General features: G+C 44.0%; 1 protein-coding gene across 11 annotated transcripts in view; it reads right to left on the minus strand.

Annotated features, from left to right (window-relative positions):
- Osbpl6 (oxysterol binding protein like 6) overlaps positions 1-18,572 on the minus strand; it is a 169,703-nt gene that overhangs the window by 8,412 nt on the left and 142,719 nt on the right. For all 11 annotated transcript variants that reach the window (XM_057755243.1, XM_057755252.1, XM_057755251.1 and 8 more), the window contains 10 exons: positions 16,450-16,587; positions 11,976-12,063; positions 11,196-11,449; positions 10,249-10,386; positions 9,705-9,768; positions 7,854-7,932; positions 5,509-5,653; positions 4,140-4,284; positions 1,651-1,777; positions 167-289 (listed from right to left, as the gene is read on the minus strand). In XM_057755243.1, the coding sequence (XP_057611226.1) occupies positions 167-289; positions 1,651-1,777; positions 4,140-4,284; positions 5,509-5,653; positions 7,854-7,932; positions 9,705-9,768; positions 10,249-10,386; positions 11,196-11,449; positions 11,976-12,063; positions 16,450-16,587 (1,301 nt within the window). The remainder of the gene's footprint in view (positions 1-166; positions 290-1,650; positions 1,778-4,139; positions 4,285-5,508; positions 5,654-7,853; positions 7,933-9,704; positions 9,769-10,248; positions 10,387-11,195; positions 11,450-11,975; positions 12,064-16,449; positions 16,588-18,572) is intronic.

Raw genomic sequence — 18,572 nt, forward strand, 5'->3', positions numbered from 1 at the left:
GGCAACTAACTTTTACACAAACAAGATCCGATTCAGCATTTCCCTGTCCAGCGTAAAGTTACCCAAATCAGTTTAAGTCCTTGGATGTGCTGTAACCCTCTTTTTCTCACAGTTTGTGGCAAATTTTTAGTAAAACATGAACTTGCTGTGGGAATGGCTGACTTACTTAAAAAATTTTGGTATATGTTCAAGGTTGTTTTCCTCCATGTACCGTCTTCGGGATCTTTGGAGTTCTTCAACTCTTTGTTTCTCTGCGGCTGCGGCTTCTAAGTTTCCCTCTTCCAAAAATCTAAGAGGAATACCGTTGATATCCCAACGTTAGCATCTTTTAGAAGAAAAAATACTGGCATAAAATTACCTGCTGAGAATATGACATTCTGAACAGTGGTGACATTGCTGCTGCCCCTTCACCCTGTCCCAGGCCATATGTCCACAGTCTGTCCATCAGTTAATATAGTTTCCGTACATGTGGATTGAATCACTACATTCAGAACCACAGTGGTATGATAAGGGGGCAGGCGAGTAGTGTGGCACTGAACACTTCTCTGTGTTGTCTGGAGTTCTACAACTTCATATCGTTTTCTGGAGAATGACAGTCCAGGGTAAGAACCACATGAAGTCACAGGCTGGGTTCTTCTTTGTGCGTCCTGGTGCCAAATGCGTTTGTTCAAGGCTGTGGGTGCTGGATGGTGACCAGCTGTTCTCTATTCAGAGACAGACTGAGAGGCAAGGAGCTTTCCTCTTTTACTGGGGAACATCAGGTATGAAAGAGAAGGTATCCTGAGAAGGTGAACACGGACCCAATGATGATCTGTGAATGTTTACATGTGTGGCTGGCATGTGGACAGGAGCTTGCTAAACACACACAAGGCCCTCGGTTGGATTGCCACCATCAGACACACACACACACACACACCTTTACATTTCAAAACAAGGGCAAAGGAGAGTAGGCATATACAATATATGTTGCACAAGGTTAATTGATGAAATTAAATGTTAATCAGCGAGACACATGTTCTGGAGTACCATAAACTGCAATTTTCAGTGGAGAATCATATGTAGAATAGAATGAAGTGAAAGGCATACCAAAACATTTTAGGAGGGGAAAAAAAAACCCCACACAGTCATGGAAAACAGAGAACTGCTGTGTGATTGAATGCAGGTGACATAGAGAAATTTAGGGAAAATGAATTCTGTAGAAGTGGACATCAGGATCACATAAAAAGAACAAAAAGTGATGAATTTGGTAGTTTGAGTACAGTCCCACAGCCTCTGGGACTAAGGTATGGGACTAAGTTCCAGTCAGGTCACCTCCAGGTATTCCTGTCACTCAAAGGACGCTCCATGTTACAGGGCAGTGTGTGTAAGGAGGTCAAAACCCCAGGGTGAGGCACGATTCGCTAGTGACCAGCTGTGTGTTCAGACATTTGGTAACTGAACAGAAGCTCCCTGTCACTGTCCAGTAAGTTTCTGTCACAAGGTCCCTACAAATGCCATTTTGCCCAGGGCAAGAACTCAGGTATTTCTGAGCGGATATGGGGATGAAAGAATGCATGAAGAGCAAACGAGCGACGGAGAGAAGAGTCCCAACAACCTCTGACACCCATGTTGTCATCTAGGAGGGAGCAGAAGCCCTGCAGCGACCCTGACCTTTGATCTGGCCGGAATCGGGCATCTGTGGGAGGAAGGAGGTCCTTCAGCACAGGATCCAACTCGTTGAGCTCCACAGCGAACCTCGTGAAGCCGTAGTAGAGCTCGTAGTTGGTTGGCAGGGAACCTGGAGAGAGGCAGAAAGCAGCTCTGAGTGTGGGAGGCAGGAGGCAAGGGGAGGAGCCCACTCAGGAAGAGCACTTAAGGCGAGCCCAGCTTCCAAATGGGCTTATAACTCATGAACACAACATCATGGTTTCCTTTTGAGTAATTGAACTGTTGCTAATTTGCTAGGTGAGACAGTTTATGTTGACTGTCAGAATTGAAAGATTAACACATTTAATAAAACCCTGCCTTTAAATAAAACCTTACATTACATTAATAGTCTTTGTTGGCCGAACACAGAATTTTCCTCTCACATATTCAATTAGGTATCTAAAGACCAGGTTAATTAATACAAACGTCGAAATTTCACAAGGAGCCCCTCTCATGGACTTCCTCATTTAAAAGATGCAGATGGAAATTTTATTAGTAGTCATTTAAAACATTTAAAACATTTAAAAATTATTTTTAACATTTGTTGTTTTGTGTGTGTGTGTGTGTGTGTGTGAGAGAGAGAGAGAGAGAGAGAGAGAGAGAGAGAGAGAGAGAGAGAGAGAGAAAGAGAGAGAGAGAGACCTATGCTTGGCTTTTTTCTTTGGCTCAGTTTTGTCTGTTCTTATCAACTTATTTTTTTTATGTACGTGTGTCTCAGGGAAATATGATGCGTGTATATGGGTACCCACAGAGTCCAGAAGAGAATGTGAGAACCCTTGAGGCTGGAGGTGCAGACAGTGCAGGCAGTTGTGAGCAACCCCCATGGATACTGGGAATGATGCCAGTCCTCTGGAGAAGCAGCAAGTACTCTTAGCTGCAGAGCCATCTCTCCAGCCCTGGTGATTTCTTTCACTACCATGTGGATTTCAGGGGTTGAACTCAGTCTTGGCAGGAGGGACCTTCTTCAAAGCCCTTTCATTTTATTCCATCCTAACAATTTACACAGACACACACACAGACACACACACACATATTTTGAGCTATAGCAAGTATACAGAGGTCAGAGGACAAAAGACAATTTGTAGGACTCAACTCAGGCTGTTAGGTTTGGGGGCGAGTGCCTTTAACCTGTTGCTATCTTGCCAGCCCCAAGAGGCATCCATTGATCCATCCATCAATCCATCTACCGATCGATCGATCCATCCATCCATCCATCCATCCATCCATCCATCCATCCATCCATCCGCTGACCCATCCACCTACCTATCCCTCCAGCAACCCACCCGCCCATCGTACTTTTCCTTCCACCCTTCTTTTTCCTAACAGCTCACCTTGCTGTCCAGGCTCGTCTTGAACTCCTGAGTTCTAGCAACCCTCCTATTTCAGGGTACCAAGTGTGAGGACCACAGACATGCACCATTGTCCCAGGCAGTGAGTAAGACTTAGTACCCAGAACCTCATTTATGCTAGGAAGTGCCCCACCACTGCTTTACACCCCAAACTCATATTCGTGCTTATCAGTGCATTCTACTGTGGAATCTGTGTTTGCTTTGCTGAAGTATTCCAGCCTCCTAGAACAAGGCTGGTGCACCGCCAATACTCAGTAAGTAATTACTAACAACAGATGAACTAGCCACTCTACCTGCAGGAATTTTCTTTTATTCTGTTTTTGTTTTTCTGAGACAGGGTTTCTCTGTATAGCTCTGGATGTCCTGGAACTCACAACTTACAGAAATCCACCTGCTTCTGCCTCTTGAGTGCTGGGATTAAAGGCATGCACCCCCATGCCCGGCACTATCAGGAAATTTATAAACATTTAAAACAGTGGCTTAGGAAACCAAAAACTATTTTTAAAAGTTGGAGAACACCTAACAAATTCCAATGGAAATGATGTCACATGGAGAATTTTTTGGCCACTTATACTTTATTTTCCTTTACGTGCTAATGTAGCGCCTGGCTGTGCTGATGTCTTTGGTGAAGCGCCAGCGTGTGGCAGCTTTTCTGCTTAAGTAAAAAAGCTCACTTACTGTGGCAAGTTACTGAATTTAGGGTTACAGATACCATATTTCCTTTGTTTTACTTAAAAAGTAAACAAGATGAACAAGGTCTTGCTTATGTGTTTCAATTATTTAAACTCTTTGTTTAGAACACCTAGCATGTGCACGTATGCTTTATGTTTAAATCAATTTCCCGTGGCAGATTTGAACAGGTCAGTTTACGGCATGACAATGATTTGGTCCATTTGTTAATTACCAAGTATCAAACGGTGAATTTTACATATAATTTATTTGTTGGGTGTAAATATAACTACCAGGGCCTTGAGCATTTACATGTTAGATTTCACTATCAACAGGAAATGCAAGGCAAATGTATGGTCCGCCCTCTGCTCCCTCCCTGCCGTTGCCCCCCCCCCCCCCCCCCGCCTCCTGACCCAGAAGCTCAGGCTGGCTCACCTGGTCTCCAGATGCACTTGGCAGAGGGGGCCACCCCGCAGTAGAGTCCTTCATGCCACTTCCCAAAGAGCCGGTGCACCACCTTCCCTTCCTGGTCTATCACCACGCCCTGGACTTCATTCACGTTGGAGTTCCAATAATTCACCTGGGAAACAAGCAACCCCCAGCGCTTTAGTAACACCAACCTGCCCTTTCCATATGCAAACCGTTCTTTCCATTGGAAAGCAGCTCAGCACATTGCACGCTCAGGGAAGGTGGCTTTTCTTGCTTTTCTATCTCAATAGCGTCTCACTAACGTAGTTTAAGTTGGCATGGAACTTAACTTCCCATGTAGCCAAAGGTTGGCACAAAACTCACAGTCCTGCTACCTCAGAGTCGCACGTGCTGGGATTAGTGGAGTGCCACAGTAACTGGTTAGATTAATTTCTAAGCAGGGGGGTAGTCTGAGCACTGGCTTACCACGGGCAAGGCCCTAGATTTGATTCCAGGTACCAACACACACACACACAAACACAGACACACACACAAACTTCTGCTCCATGCCACAACATGATAGCATGTCAGTGTCTAGCTCCAGGCTAATTGTTAGTTGAAGAACCCAATATTAACTCACAGGCTAGTGATTTTTTCTTTAGATTCTCTCCCTTGGCTCACGGATCTTAATGAACTTAAGCTGGACATGATATCAAAAGAATTGGCAAATGCTGTAAGGTAGTTAAACATAGTGTGTGTGTGTGTGTGTGTGTGTGCGTGCGTGTGTTGTATTTCTCCTTCAGACCAGCGTTACTTGGGGAATGGTGCTCCAAGGGCATTTCTTTCCATAACCTTTTCTCAGTAAACAAAAGCAGTGCTTTCTCCTGGCCCAGTCTGGATTGCTACAGAGCAGGGTTAGTTTGGAGTGACTGTGGCTACCATCTCCATGGCTATGCTCAATGTGACTGCGGCTACCATCTTTATGGCTCCGCTCAGTGTGACTGCGGCTACCATCTCCATGGCTCTGCTCAATGTTTTCAAGAACTGACACCTGCATTAGAATCAGAACCCTACATATGATCACATAAATGTATTTACATTGTAATCAGGCATTAATAGAAACTAGAGAACTCGGTATAGAAATGAAATGTGTTCTAGAATTTTACTTAGTGTCCTTGTTGGCTATGTAAAAACAAGATTCCTTAAAAATAAACTTATTTCTCCTTTGACATGGTATTTCTGACCTCCACAAATCTAGAAGTTTAGATTCCTCAAGCAATTGTGCTTTCTTCTCTCAAATGCCCTAAGACATGACACGGGGCATTATCTCCTTCAATTTCTTCCTTGGGAAGCAGTCCATGTGGTCCTTCCTCTCTTGTTCTATGGCGCTTCTTACCTTGACAAACGTGAGTTTGCAGAGGCAAACACTGCTTTTGGTATTTCTAATGGTCACTTCGCCATAATGCTCGATCCATCTTCTCCCACTGAGGATGTTGTGTATACAGGTGGTGACTTTGTTCCATGCATAGTAATCTCCATACCTACAGAGGACACAGCACTGTCAAAAAGCAGTAGACACAGATATGTTACTGTTCCTACAAGGGAGAATGTTGGGGGAGGGAAGGCCACTAGTTAGTTAGTTTCTGGCCGCTTAGCCTCAAAATAATCACACAGAAACTGTATTAATTAAATTACAGCTTGGCCCATTAAATCTAGTTTCTTATTGGCTTACTCTTACATATTAAACCAGCTAAAGTTCCAGCTGGCTCCAGTGGGGCTACATGGCTTCTCTCTGACTCCGCCTTCCTTCTACCTTGCTATAGGACAAGCCAGTTTCTTTATTCATTAACCAATAAAAACAACATATAGACAGAAGGACCTCCACACCATGAGAATAATCTTTCGGTAAAACTTCCTTTTCCCTCACTTCCCCTCATTCCTTAAAAACTACTGTGCAGTCATAAATATGCATGACATGACCCCTTTACTTAAGGAATAATGATGTATTCTCTAGGGACCTAAACCCGCTAAGTTCAACAATGCCTCTTTCATGGCCCTCTGGGGCTAAGAGTATGCTAGGGGCATAGTGACATGTAAGCAAATACTCAAAACAGTCAAGTATCATGAAGGTTACTATCTACAAATGAGCAAAGCATCACGAGGACAGAAGGGGGGGCATCCCTAGCTTTGCAGGAACACGGAGTGATTATCAAGCGAGAGACACCAGATGAGGCTTGTGGTTTGCAGTGTGGAGGTGGGCACTGTGTATGGGGGGTGTATCTATAAGACACAAGGGCCAAGAGAACCTGGTATCTGGGGCCCTGCCAATGGTGTGCTCCAGATCACGAGGAGGGCAGGGAAGGCACTTAGTGACCTTCCAAAGAGTCTCCATTTACTGGCAGGAGATGAGAGTATTTGTGGACGGACTGGAGGAAAGAAGCTTAATCAGATACACATTTGAGAACGATTACTCTCAGAATGCTCTCATAGTACACTATCACAATAAAAGTTAAGAAGATGACATTGTCATAATAAAAGTTAAGAAGACAGAGCAGTTCTTTAGGAAAAAGACAAGAAGGCGAACAAGCATATCTAGGGCAAAATCCAGTGTCTATTCTAGGGAGTGAGGTACAGAATGTCTGCCAAGCACTGGGATGGCACAAGCACAGATCAGATGGAAGCGTATGCATTATGTATATTTTCAAGTACAGTTATATTTCATAATGAAATAAAATACTTCTCAGGCTCAGCTGGTATGATATGGGTGTTAGAGACACCAGGGAAGATGATATCCTCATGACTTTTCTCTTATTGGATGTTTATCTCTTTCATCTTGCCTTTCCCCATATCCAATTCATCAGCTGGCTGGGTATGTACATGTGCACATGCGTGTCGTGTCGTGTGTGTGTGTGTGTGTGTGTGTGTGTGTGTGCATCCGTGTGAAAGTCAGAGGATAGCCTTAGGTTTTGGTCTTTGCCTTCCGCTCAGAGACAGGCTCACTCTGCTGTTTCTCTGCTGCATACTGCAGGGTGGCTGGCCTGTGTTTTCTGAGGCTTCTCCCATCTCCACCTCCTGTCTTCCTACAGCAGCGCTGGATTACAGACACTCATGCTAGGTATATGGCTTCTGGGGATTTGAACTCAGGTCCTCCCATTTGTACTGAAGTGCTTTTATATACCAAGCCATCTCCTAGCTCCCCACCCCAGCACATTCCACCAACCAAATAGATGAAACCCAAATCAACCAGACAAACAAAAAACAACAAACTCATATCTTTGTCCTCAATACAAACCAAGCAATTTAAAAATATTTATAATCTATCTCTTCTAAATCTTTTTATATAGACTATGGTATAAAAAAGGATTCCATCATTACTTTTTTCTAAATAACTTAGAAATTTAAAATAGATCCTTTATCTAAGCAAGATGGATATACGGGTGAAAGTATAAACAGGATAGAAAAGAAACGGATAAAGGGTGAGCTTGCTAACACAAACGTAGATTAATATGTTGGCGAGAACATGGCAGCTCTGGGCTGATCAGAAGGAGGAGGCCAGGACAGAAGCAGGAAGCTGCTGCACACAGGCTAAGGTTATTAGTTCTTGTGGGAGTCCATACTGAAAAAATCATGCTGAAGGTAACAGAGACTTTGGGCATCCAGAGAAATGGACCCTTTGAACCTCCCCGTGCACCGACTTGGTCAGTAAGAGCAGAAGCCTGAGAGGGGAGGAGGACAACCTACTTTGGAAGCGTAACATTCAGGGTTCCAACCGGCAGGATCTCCATCGACTTCCCCCAGAACTTATTTTTCCATCTGATATCTAAATGAGATAGCGAGAGGACAAAAATACAAGGCTCCACGTCTGATCGGTTCTGTAAAAACTAATAGTGGTATTGCATTTTACAAAGCACTTTTTTACAATTCTAACGGACACTGTACTGCTATCTAATATCAGAAGGACCTGAGGACAGCCAAGGTGAAAAGACTGTGATTCTTTCCAGACTCATTGCCTATTCCTCCACAATCATGTTCCCTGTTTGCTTCCATTTAACGGAACAAATTCCAGAAGCCAGAATAAAATATGTACACGTGGGAGGCACTCATATATGCATATGAACAGAGACCCTATGGTGCTTTAATACCCAGACAATAAATAAACACTAAGTTTTGACTTAAATGATAAAAATAGTCACCATATATGTGAAGCCCGAAGTATATGTAAAAGTAACTGTGGTTTGGTAAATACCACTGACTTACAACACATCTCCCCTGTGTGAAGGAGAACTTGGGATAAAAGGATAAAAAAGTAAACTAAAATCTTTACACAGAGATAGCGAAGATTTATGAGCATGTGGGATGAATTTAATGAACACATCTCTACACTGGCTATGCTATAGCCCGAGGTCCAGCACTTTCTAACACATCCCGGCACTGGCTAAGACACAACCCGAAGCCCAGCACTTCCTCTTATTCAATGGCTTTATGTATTCTACTTAGAGACTCCGATTTGCCTGCAAATCTCTAATAAGCACCTGGTCCCATTTGGATACACTAAGGGAGCTTAGGGTTATTTTATACAACTTTTGATTCTTGGGTATAACAAAGAATTAATTTATTTTCTTGTTTTGCCATGAAGTCCAGTTACAGTATCTGTCATTGTGTGGTCTCAAGTTCAGGCAATGCTTCCTGTGAGCAACGAAGCACCTTCACATGCAAAGAAATATTTTACACTGAATAGCCAAGCTAGCAAATGCATCCTTTTTCCTGGGTGGGTGGGGGCTGTTGAAGCTTTATTTTAGGTAACACTGCAAAACTGTACCCCAACAATGGACCTTAATTAGGAGAGGCTTCATTGCAAAGCCTGAACTCCGAAGAGTCAAAAGACCATGAATCACTTTAGTGTTTAAACTTTTACCGCTTGGGGGAAGGGCTGTTTCAGATCTTCTATGTGTGACACCACAGGGTGCAGAAGCTCCTGTCCTTATATAAACAGTGCAAGATATTTGCATATAAAAGACTCACTGCTCTCATACACTTGAAATTATCTCTGGATTCCCTGTAAGAACTAACACAGTGTCAATCCTAAGGAAATGGTTGTCTATAGTTATTCTTGGGGAATAAAAGAAACCTAGTCAATATCCATTCCATATAGATGGTTTTCTGAGTGTTGCTCATCTCGGCCGGCTGACTCTACACATGCTCCTGGACATGTTGGGTTGACAGATGTCTAGACAGATGTGCCAGGGAGCATTCCTTTGGGATTAAAATCTCTGCACATGCTCCAAGAGTAAGAGGGCAACAGACACCAGCGCCACAGTATAGAGGCCCACAAGGCACGATGAGATAAGGCGAACCAGGCTGGACTGGGAGCACGGAGCTAATATTCCGAAGACCCAGCATCTCACTTCCAAGACAACATGGCTTCATATTAAACTGGAAAATTTAATTTCTCAAGACGATCCCTGCCAACATTGAGTAATAGTCTCTGAGTTCTCAAGACAGTAATCAAACTGAGCAGAGTGTGCATTCTGTTGCTAGAAACTGTCCACAGGTCTTATACATTTGACTTTCAATTGTAATTGAAATACAAACCTTGCCAGAACACAAAGTTCTTCGATTCACAGTGACAGGCAGAAATGGGTGGATGATGGCTAACCTGGAGAGAGAGAAAGAGAGAGAAAGAGAGACAGAGACAGAGAGGAGACAATGATGCAATTATTCCAACTTCTTTAAATGATATTTTTTTTTTTGTTTTTTGAGACAGGGTCTCATGTAGTTCAGGCTGGCTTCAAACTTACAGCATTGCTAAGACAGGCCTTGAACTCTTGATCCTGCTGCCTCCACCCAGTGCTGTGGTTACAAGTGTGCACCACCACACCTAGATCACCAACAATACTGTTTTAAAAAATAAAATCACTCCTCCCCCCAGTGAAAACTAGAGTATCAAGTTCTAATAATAAATTCATCTCAAATTCTAGGTAAACACAGAGGTCTTACACACACACAGTGCGGGTGAGGATGCAGTTAAATGACGTGATTTTTCTCTTAACTGTTAAACAGCCTGTTCCAAACACAGTTATTAAAGTTCTTCTCTTCACCAAACTGTCCCCTTAACGTGGACAGCAACCTCACTTACTTGTTCTGAGAAGAACCGGAACCCCTTATCTTCTCTTATGCATTCATAGGTCTCCCCCAGGACGGGATTGAATGGTTTGCTTCCTGCTCTGAAGTAGGTGGAGCAGTACCCTGAGACGGCAAACGCAGCAACGAGAACCTGTGAAGACATCGAGAGAGTAGCGCGATGTAGGAGTCACTCAGGTCCTTGTCTCTACCCCTACAGACTGCACCCAGTCCATGTTGAGGGGGGCCAAATTGATGCCACGCGTGTTTTCAATTACTTGAATCTTCATGAATACACAGGTAAGGATAAGTCAAACCACCCCGATGAGAAGTGTCCAGCATCTGAGTGAAGCACTCTTTGCTCATGTGTCCACCCAATTTCCTGACTACCACAGATTGATGTCAAAGGTTCTGGAGGCCAGTCTGTGAGCCCATGTCCTGGGCTCACCCTTAGCCCCACAGGCGGGAAGGTGTGGCTGCTGGTGCTGGATGGAGCAGAGGTCAAGTTTTCCAGCCTTAGGAGTAGAGGACAAAGTACCAAGTTGCTTTCTTAGAACTACGTTCCTGAACAGATGGGTTCCCCTGCCCGACTGGACTAGCTGACAGATCAAGGCTCAGCATGTTTTTACCCTCGAAGGAGGTTTTAATCGCTTTGCTAACATTTAGGGAGCACTCTAGGCCAGCAGGTGTCCCCGACCTGCAACTCAAGGTCAACATGCATCTATCCCAGGGAGCCATGAATGAGTCCACATGGCAATGCCAAGGGCTGAGACCACTGTGGGAGTCTAGGTCATGGAGAACTCACATGAGTAGCTTCCAACAAGAGTATAGAATTTTCTGGCCATGCTTGGTTCTGCAGACAGACCAAACCTTCTCTAACACCTATGTCGTGAGGACGTTATACAAACAGAAAAGCTGTCTACATGATGACTGTGGCCTCGCTCAGGTCCTGCCCTTCCTTACCATCCTCTCATAGGGGTCTTCGGTCTCCGAGGCCTTGTCCAGGAGCTCGCTATACTCCAGTTCTTCACAGAGGTGCTGCAGAGTGTTGAGTGGCTCGTTGAGCTCCACGGGCATGGAGACCTTCGACAGGTCTTTGCCAATGTTGTTTCTCAAGATATTCCACAGGTTAATGTTACTGGTGTCAGGGCAAGGAGCAGGCAGGCATGTGCGGCGGCCGTTCCTGAAGGCACCTCCTGTGAGCTCCCCATTCAGGACTGGGAGAGGAAGAAGGACAGTGAGTGACGTGTCCCCTCTCTGGTTCATAAAATCAGAGTGGAAAGGAGAGCCCTTCATAGAATTCTGACTGTAATAATCTAATCACAGCCTCCTTAATACATAAGATCATTCCTATATGAAGTTGAGAACAACATGCAAAACATCAGAGTATGTTTTAAACAAAGTTTTAAATATACTCAAATAAAAAAAGCGTGCTCCCTCCCTCTCTCCCTCCCTTCCTTCCTCCCTCTTTCCCCTTTCTCTCTCTCTGTGTGCACATGCATATTTTAATGAGAGGGACTTGACATTTGGGTCTGAACAAGATGTACGTCTTCTCTACTTAACCACATACGTCACAGATTCTACAGCTGCACAACCTGACAGATTATGCAACAGAAAAGCTATCAATAACTAACTGAAGGGGGATAACTGGTAGGCAGAAGACGGGAATGCCTGGCTAGGAATTCACCAGGGTTGTAATCTGGCATGCAGAGAGAACAACCTGGACGCTCAAACGATGCATACTTTGCCGAGAAATATTGTCGGCGACACTGGTGTTGTCTTCAGATATGTTGTCACTCACGTCGCTGATGTAGGACTCATCATCAGAGGCCTGAGGAAGGAAGGACAGACAGGTGATGAGGACGTCCCTCAGGATTCCTGCCTTGAAAACTCAGATCATCCAATGGTTGAAAGTAACACAGTCTTGTTCAAATGAGAAGCAGAACACATACTTGGCTCAAAGAATACTTGAGTGTCTTCTACAGGGAGCTAGGGAAGAACCTCTGTTTTGACGTCTCTCCTCAGCTAGGCGGGGGGGAGGCTAGAATGCTTAATTAAGAAAAACACAGTAACACACACACATATATATATATATATATATAATAGGAGGCCTGTGGCTCTACCCTGAGGACTCCAGATAGGCTGCCCAGAGCAGGATTACTGAGCAGAAGGTGTGGAGGTGTCCGAGAGAGAATAGGAGTTGCCCAGTCATTATAAGAGGGTGAGGCATAGGAAGAAGGGAGAGGCAAAAGCAAGAACCATTAGGGAAACATTTACCCAAGGACTGCTGGGAAGTAAAGAGTGGTAGTGACTAAGTGTAGGGAGACAGGAAAGGGCACAGCAGCGATGACAGGTTTTTCATGCCAACCTGAAGGGTCATTAAAAACCACCAAATTACAAGGGAGTGTACATACAGTCAAGACTCAGTTTTCCAGAAGATGCTCTTTTTAGGGAGGTGAATGAGAAGATGCTACACAGATCTAGGGAAATGCTGTAGGACAATGGTCTTGTACCCTGTAAAGATCTGTCACTTGTATTGGTTTAATAAAATGCTGATTGGCCAGAAGCCAGGCAGGTAGTATAAGTGGGGCAACCAGAATAGGAGAACTCTAAGAAGAGGAAAGGTTTAGTCTGCAGTTGTCACTCAGACACAGAGGAAGCAAGACGAGAATGCCTCACTGATAAAAGGTACCAAGCCATGTGGCTAACACAGACAAGAATTGCGGGTTAATGTAAGATATAAGAGTTAATAAGAAGCCTGAGCTAATAGGTCACCCCTATTTATGCAATAGTTACTGACTCATGATGGGCAGTGTAAGTCAACTTTTCCCAAAGAGCCAAGGACAGCAACTGCCTCCATATCTCCTGCTCCACCTCCCTTCCCAGCCCACAAACTGCATCTTCATTTCTTCACCACCTATGCACTCTCTTCTTTTGCTCCCATTGCTCCGACAGCTACTTTCTCACTTTCTGTGGCACCCAGCTGGGATTTGCTGAGCTGTTGTCTGGACCCTTTATGCACCGTTGCCTAGGTGCTACCCAGGGTCCAGCATCTGTTTCTTGATGATCCCAGTCACGGTGCTTGCTGGGTGTGAGCGTTGTTCTCTTGCTGTTCCTCACAGCTTCCTCTCATCATAGTGGTCCTCTCTGGGTTTCACCTCACCAGGCCAGAGAAGAGATCTCATTCCTGGGAGAGATCATCAGGGCTTGGGCCCAGGCTACAGCTGCTGCTGCTGCTGAGAACACCGAGCATGACTTTCAGGCTGTACTGGTTACCAGGGAGCGCCATCTTGATTCTCCTCACCTTTTTTTTTTTTTAAGCTTTATGTCAGTATTTTGCTACTGAAAGTTTTAAATTTGAATATAGTAAAAACTATTAGGACTAAGGGCATAGCTAAGTGATAGACAGCTAACCTAGCATGTGCAAGGCCCTGGGCTTGATCTCCTGCACTGTGAAAAATGGCTTAAGCTATTTCTAATTTCTAATATTTCTAGATTTATTGACGAATTTTAAATTAGGGTTGAGGGGCTGAGCTGTCAGTATTGTGCCTGCTGTACAAACATAAAGACCTGAGATCAGATTCCCAGGACCCATGGAACAGCTGGGTGTGGTGAATGTGCCTGAAGTCACAGCAGCGGAGGAGAGGAGTCACAGACCCAGAGTGGGCCAGCCAGCCTAGCCCAACCAATGAGCACCAGGGCTCAGGGAGAGAATGTGTCTCAAAAAGTGAGATGGAGAGAAACTGAAAAAGATACTGGAAGCTGACCTCTGACTTCTACCCATACATGTGCATGCACACAAACACAGCCAGAGGCATATGCATACAAGAACACACACACACTTATGTAAATAAAAGTCAGGGTTGAAAAGAGTTCATGTAGTTCTCTTTCCAGAGTTCATCCATTTCCCGTGGTAAACCCCGACCGAAGGACTGCACACATGGGTCAGAATAATAGGAGGTTTTGCTTTTGCATGTGAAGTCAACAAACACGGCAATTTAAGAATATTTTTTTGCACTTGCTTCGGCAGCACATATACTAAAATTGGAATGATACAGAGAATATTAGCATAAAAAAGAATATTTTTTTTCTGATTCATAATCTCCCTCTGTGCTAGGTCTCCACGTTTCTCACTGTGAAGAGAGCTAGCGGGAACACCGTCAAGCTCAGTAAAGCTGAGCTCTTTAGCTGGAAAGGGAAAAGGGCAAGTCAATCTCTTCCACCCAATGCCTCCAGAAGAAGCCAATCTCACTGATTACAAACGAGGAGACCAGTGCCTACCAGGACTGGATGTCTATCACAAGCATGCTTACTGTTAGCATTTGTTAAAGAAACAGCCATGCAGAAGCATGCTCTTCCTCTCTGGCATCTGATCTCTCCCAAACTGGGCCATAAATGATACAATGTCGCTGGTGCAGGATTCCGAGGGGACGGGGGCATGGCTCAGAGGTGTGCAAGTCCTAAGTTTGTGGTGCAGTAACTGGGGCTGGGCTATTTGCTGTGGTCCTTTCACGTGGTTCTATGCATGGGCCAAGACCCTGTGGTGTTATCAAGGTCGGTCTTCTTCCCCGTGAGCTAAAAGTGCTAGGGTCAAATATTTTTGTTTTGAACTTCAGGGTTCAAAAATAGTTCATGAATTATTTTCTAAATGTGACTCGCCATGTCCCTGCATTCTAAATTCTAAAGCCGACACCAGGCTGGTCGATCACTCTGGAAAGAAGTAGGCCATCTTCAAACACCAATGATGCAGCTTTTAGTAGACAGTTTTCTTAAAGGGAGCCGAGGACTCATTAAGTAAATGCACTGGTAGAGACCACATCCCTAGTCAGGGAAATTTGGATATGGGCACTTCCCAGAAGTAGGGGAATGGCCTGGGAAATAAAAAAAAAAAAACCTCTTCATGACATTAGTAAATACTTATTGAGTGTCGGTTCTGAATTCACTAGACTGTTCCAGAGACCAAGTGGTAAAATCTCCACCTTCGTGGAACCTGCATGCTAGAGGGGGAAACACACAACAGACAAATGGAATCGATGGAGCATAGTGTTGGGGAGTGGTAACTGGGAGGGAAACACAAACAAGGCCGACCGAAGGCTGGGGTGGGGAGAGGGAACCGGCAGCGCCACACTGAGGTGGGTCAGCCATCACTGGCTTCCCTGACGGTGTCTACTGAGGAAGGACTAGGCTGAATGCGGGGAGAAGATGACAGACATCTCTGGGAGAAATGCTCCTGCCAGCATATACGGCGAGGGCAAAGGGCCCGTCTGCACTGGCAGCTGCTGTACAGGACACACAACTTGCACGGACCCTGCAGCTGTGACGGAATTCACACGCACACCAATCCTTGCCTCGCTAGGTGGGCGTGCCGAGTGTGTCAGCGTAAAGGCTTGGGGAGTCTCGGACGGGGTTTTCGAGACTGGAGCAGATGAGGTGGACCTAGGAGCCATACCTTAACTAAGGAGGAGGGACAGCTCTGAGAGACTCACAGTGACCATCATCTGAATTTATTTCCTGGCTAACTCCTGAGTATTGTGGCACAGGAAGAAGATAAGACTAAAAGCCACTCTTTGTGAAAACCTCTAAAAACACAGGGCACAAGGATAGGTACGCAGTTCGGTTCTTTCTAGTGTGGGTCAAACAAAAGACTACTTCTCTTAGTTACTAGAGACAATACTGTTTCTTTAGCAAATTGATAACTCTAGGAATCACTCCTTTGGCTGTGGGAAGGATCTGTAACAAAAAGTGACAAGAGGCTGCACCTGAGTACAGAGAACGGATTATTAACATTTTTGTGTAGCAGCTGAATTGTTATCCTAAGAATACTGGGGATTGGGACATGATTAGATTTGCCTTGGAGAAATATTAAGTTACCCAATTGAAAAGGTTTCTAATTCTCTCATTCTTTCTGTATTACCGAATGGTCCCTGCAATGAACTCTGTTAACAATGGCTGGGTTACTTGGTCACATATATGAATTTTTGATTATTTCCCTTTATTCATCCAAGTTAAGAGCCCTGAGTTGCAATCCTGAGTCACCGTGAAGTGCTCAGGAAATGGGAAGCATCGTGGTAGCTTCCACGCTTCCACCTGCTATAAGGTGAGTCTTGTCCTGTCACATAAACAAACACCTTTAACAGCCCAGAGTCCCAGGGGCTGGCAGTCTTTGCCAAGACTCACAGTTGCAGGCAAACGAGATGGACTCACCCAGGATTCTTACCTCGTTCTCTGATGAACTTGCAGACAGAAGCACCTCTTGGGCATCGAAGAATTCGGACACAGATTCTGACATGGAGAGGCGACTCTCATTGGCCACCTGCTGTGACAGAGGGAGGTTGACATGGATTTGCTCACCGGCCTATAGGAGAGAGAGAATATGACAGAATCAGGTTTCCCTCCTAGCAGCACTGCTATTCCTCCAAGTTACTTAGATTTCTAGAGAATTCCAGACTGTCCATTAACACTAGTGGCCAAGCTCCTGTTGCCACCATATATGATGCCATCTACTGTGTCTAGAGTCGTCCAAAGGCCGAATTAAAAGATGGTGATGTTACAATTTGATTTCAAGTCCATGCTCTATTGGTAGCAAATGGAATTTAACAGGTGAAACCTTTATTAAAAATGTGAGTGGACTGTGGTCTTAGGCCTGACATTACTGGTCATAGTCTAAGCCAGCGGTTCTCAATGCTCCTTATACTTTAATACAGTTCCTCATGTTGTGTTGACCCCCACCATAACATTATTTTCATTGTTACTTCATAGCTGTAATTTTGCGACTGTTATGAATTGTAACGTAGATACCTGATGTGAGGTGCAGGATATCTGATGTGCGACCCCCCAATGGCTCACGACCTGAACCATTGGTTTAAGCAGTACATTAAACCTCAAGAAGTATTCACAGAAACTTCTCGAGACAACTAAGATCACGGTGATGTATAAGACTAATTTCTGAAATAGGGTATATCTAATTTGATTTCCAACCAAATCATAGATTTTAAACTAATTAAACAAGTCTAGACTACTGAATGTAATTTCAAGTAAAATACTGCTTATGTGTGCTGAGGCACACACGACTGCTTTCAAGGAAGATAAATTGAATTAGAATAATTTTAAGAATATTATATATATTCTAATTCACTTTTCAGGGTGAAGACTCCAATTAAAGATTAAGTAATTTCAAAATCACATTTATTCATTGGATGTATGTATGGGGGCATACACATACATGGGTGTAGGGGGCTGGTTCAGAGGTCAACTTGTAGTGCTCTGTTCTCTCTACCACTCTGGGGCTCCCTGGGGACTGTACTCAGGTCATCAGACTTGGTGGCAAGCGGTTTGACTCGCTGAGTCTCCTTGCTGGATCTAAATATTTTTTTTTTCGGTGATAAGACTTAGAACTATTACTAGATTCTGAGCAACCGACTGGATATAAATGTGACTGGAGTCCAGTGGGACCCTAAGCAAGAATGGAGACAGTGAACAACCTAAGTCAATGGTAGGATGCCTTGGGGTAGTTCAAGCTGAATGCCTGAGTCTGACTTATGGTAAAATTCATAGTAAAATATATGGTTTGGGTGCAAATAAGACCTTAGCATTAATTTAAGCTCTCATTTTGTTAGACGTATTGCCATATACAAAGCTTTAATTTTCACGATTAATAAACAGTAACTTTACAAAATTTCAGACACATTTTAGCCTACATTCTGAATGGTTTTCTATTTTTCATGCCATTTCTTCATTATAAAAAACAGAACAACAGCATGTCCTGTAGAGGCTGCTGAGAATGACATCTGAAGTACAATGTGACTGGTTAGAGCAGTCCCCAGCACACAGCGGTTATGACACCTGTTAGCCATACCTAGGGCCTCCGGGCGCTAGGCAAGCACCCCACCACACTTCTAGTCCCGCTGGCTTTTGACCCTCTGAGTCATCAGTTAGCTTTGTTTCTGCAAGAATAGGGAGCTTCTCTCCCTAGATAACTTCTTTCAAAGAAACCTTTAAGCAGTTTTTATTTAACAATTTATCAGGTAAAATTATTTTCAGCATTTCATTGGACATTTGGTGCTAATGAACTTGTTTTTAAAAAAGGGGAACAAAACACAGATGCAGAAAATAAAAAAGCTGGACTAGATAAAAAAATCAAATATTTGGTGACATCAGATGAATATAGAAATAAATGAAAAGAAACAGCGATCACCAGGAAATCATGATGTCAAGTACATACATATATTTTAATTCAAAGACTACTGAGCTGTCTGCAACACTAGTATTTATGGAGAAGATATTATTAATGGAAAACAACTGTTTAAAATAAGCAAAAATATGTAGAAATTCAGATGCCAT

The sequence above is a fragment of the Chionomys nivalis genome, chromosome 22, assembly GCF_950005125.1.
Source record: "Chionomys nivalis chromosome 22, mChiNiv1.1, whole genome shotgun sequence".
Taxonomy (NCBI): domain Eukaryota; kingdom Metazoa; phylum Chordata; class Mammalia; order Rodentia; family Cricetidae; genus Chionomys; species Chionomys nivalis.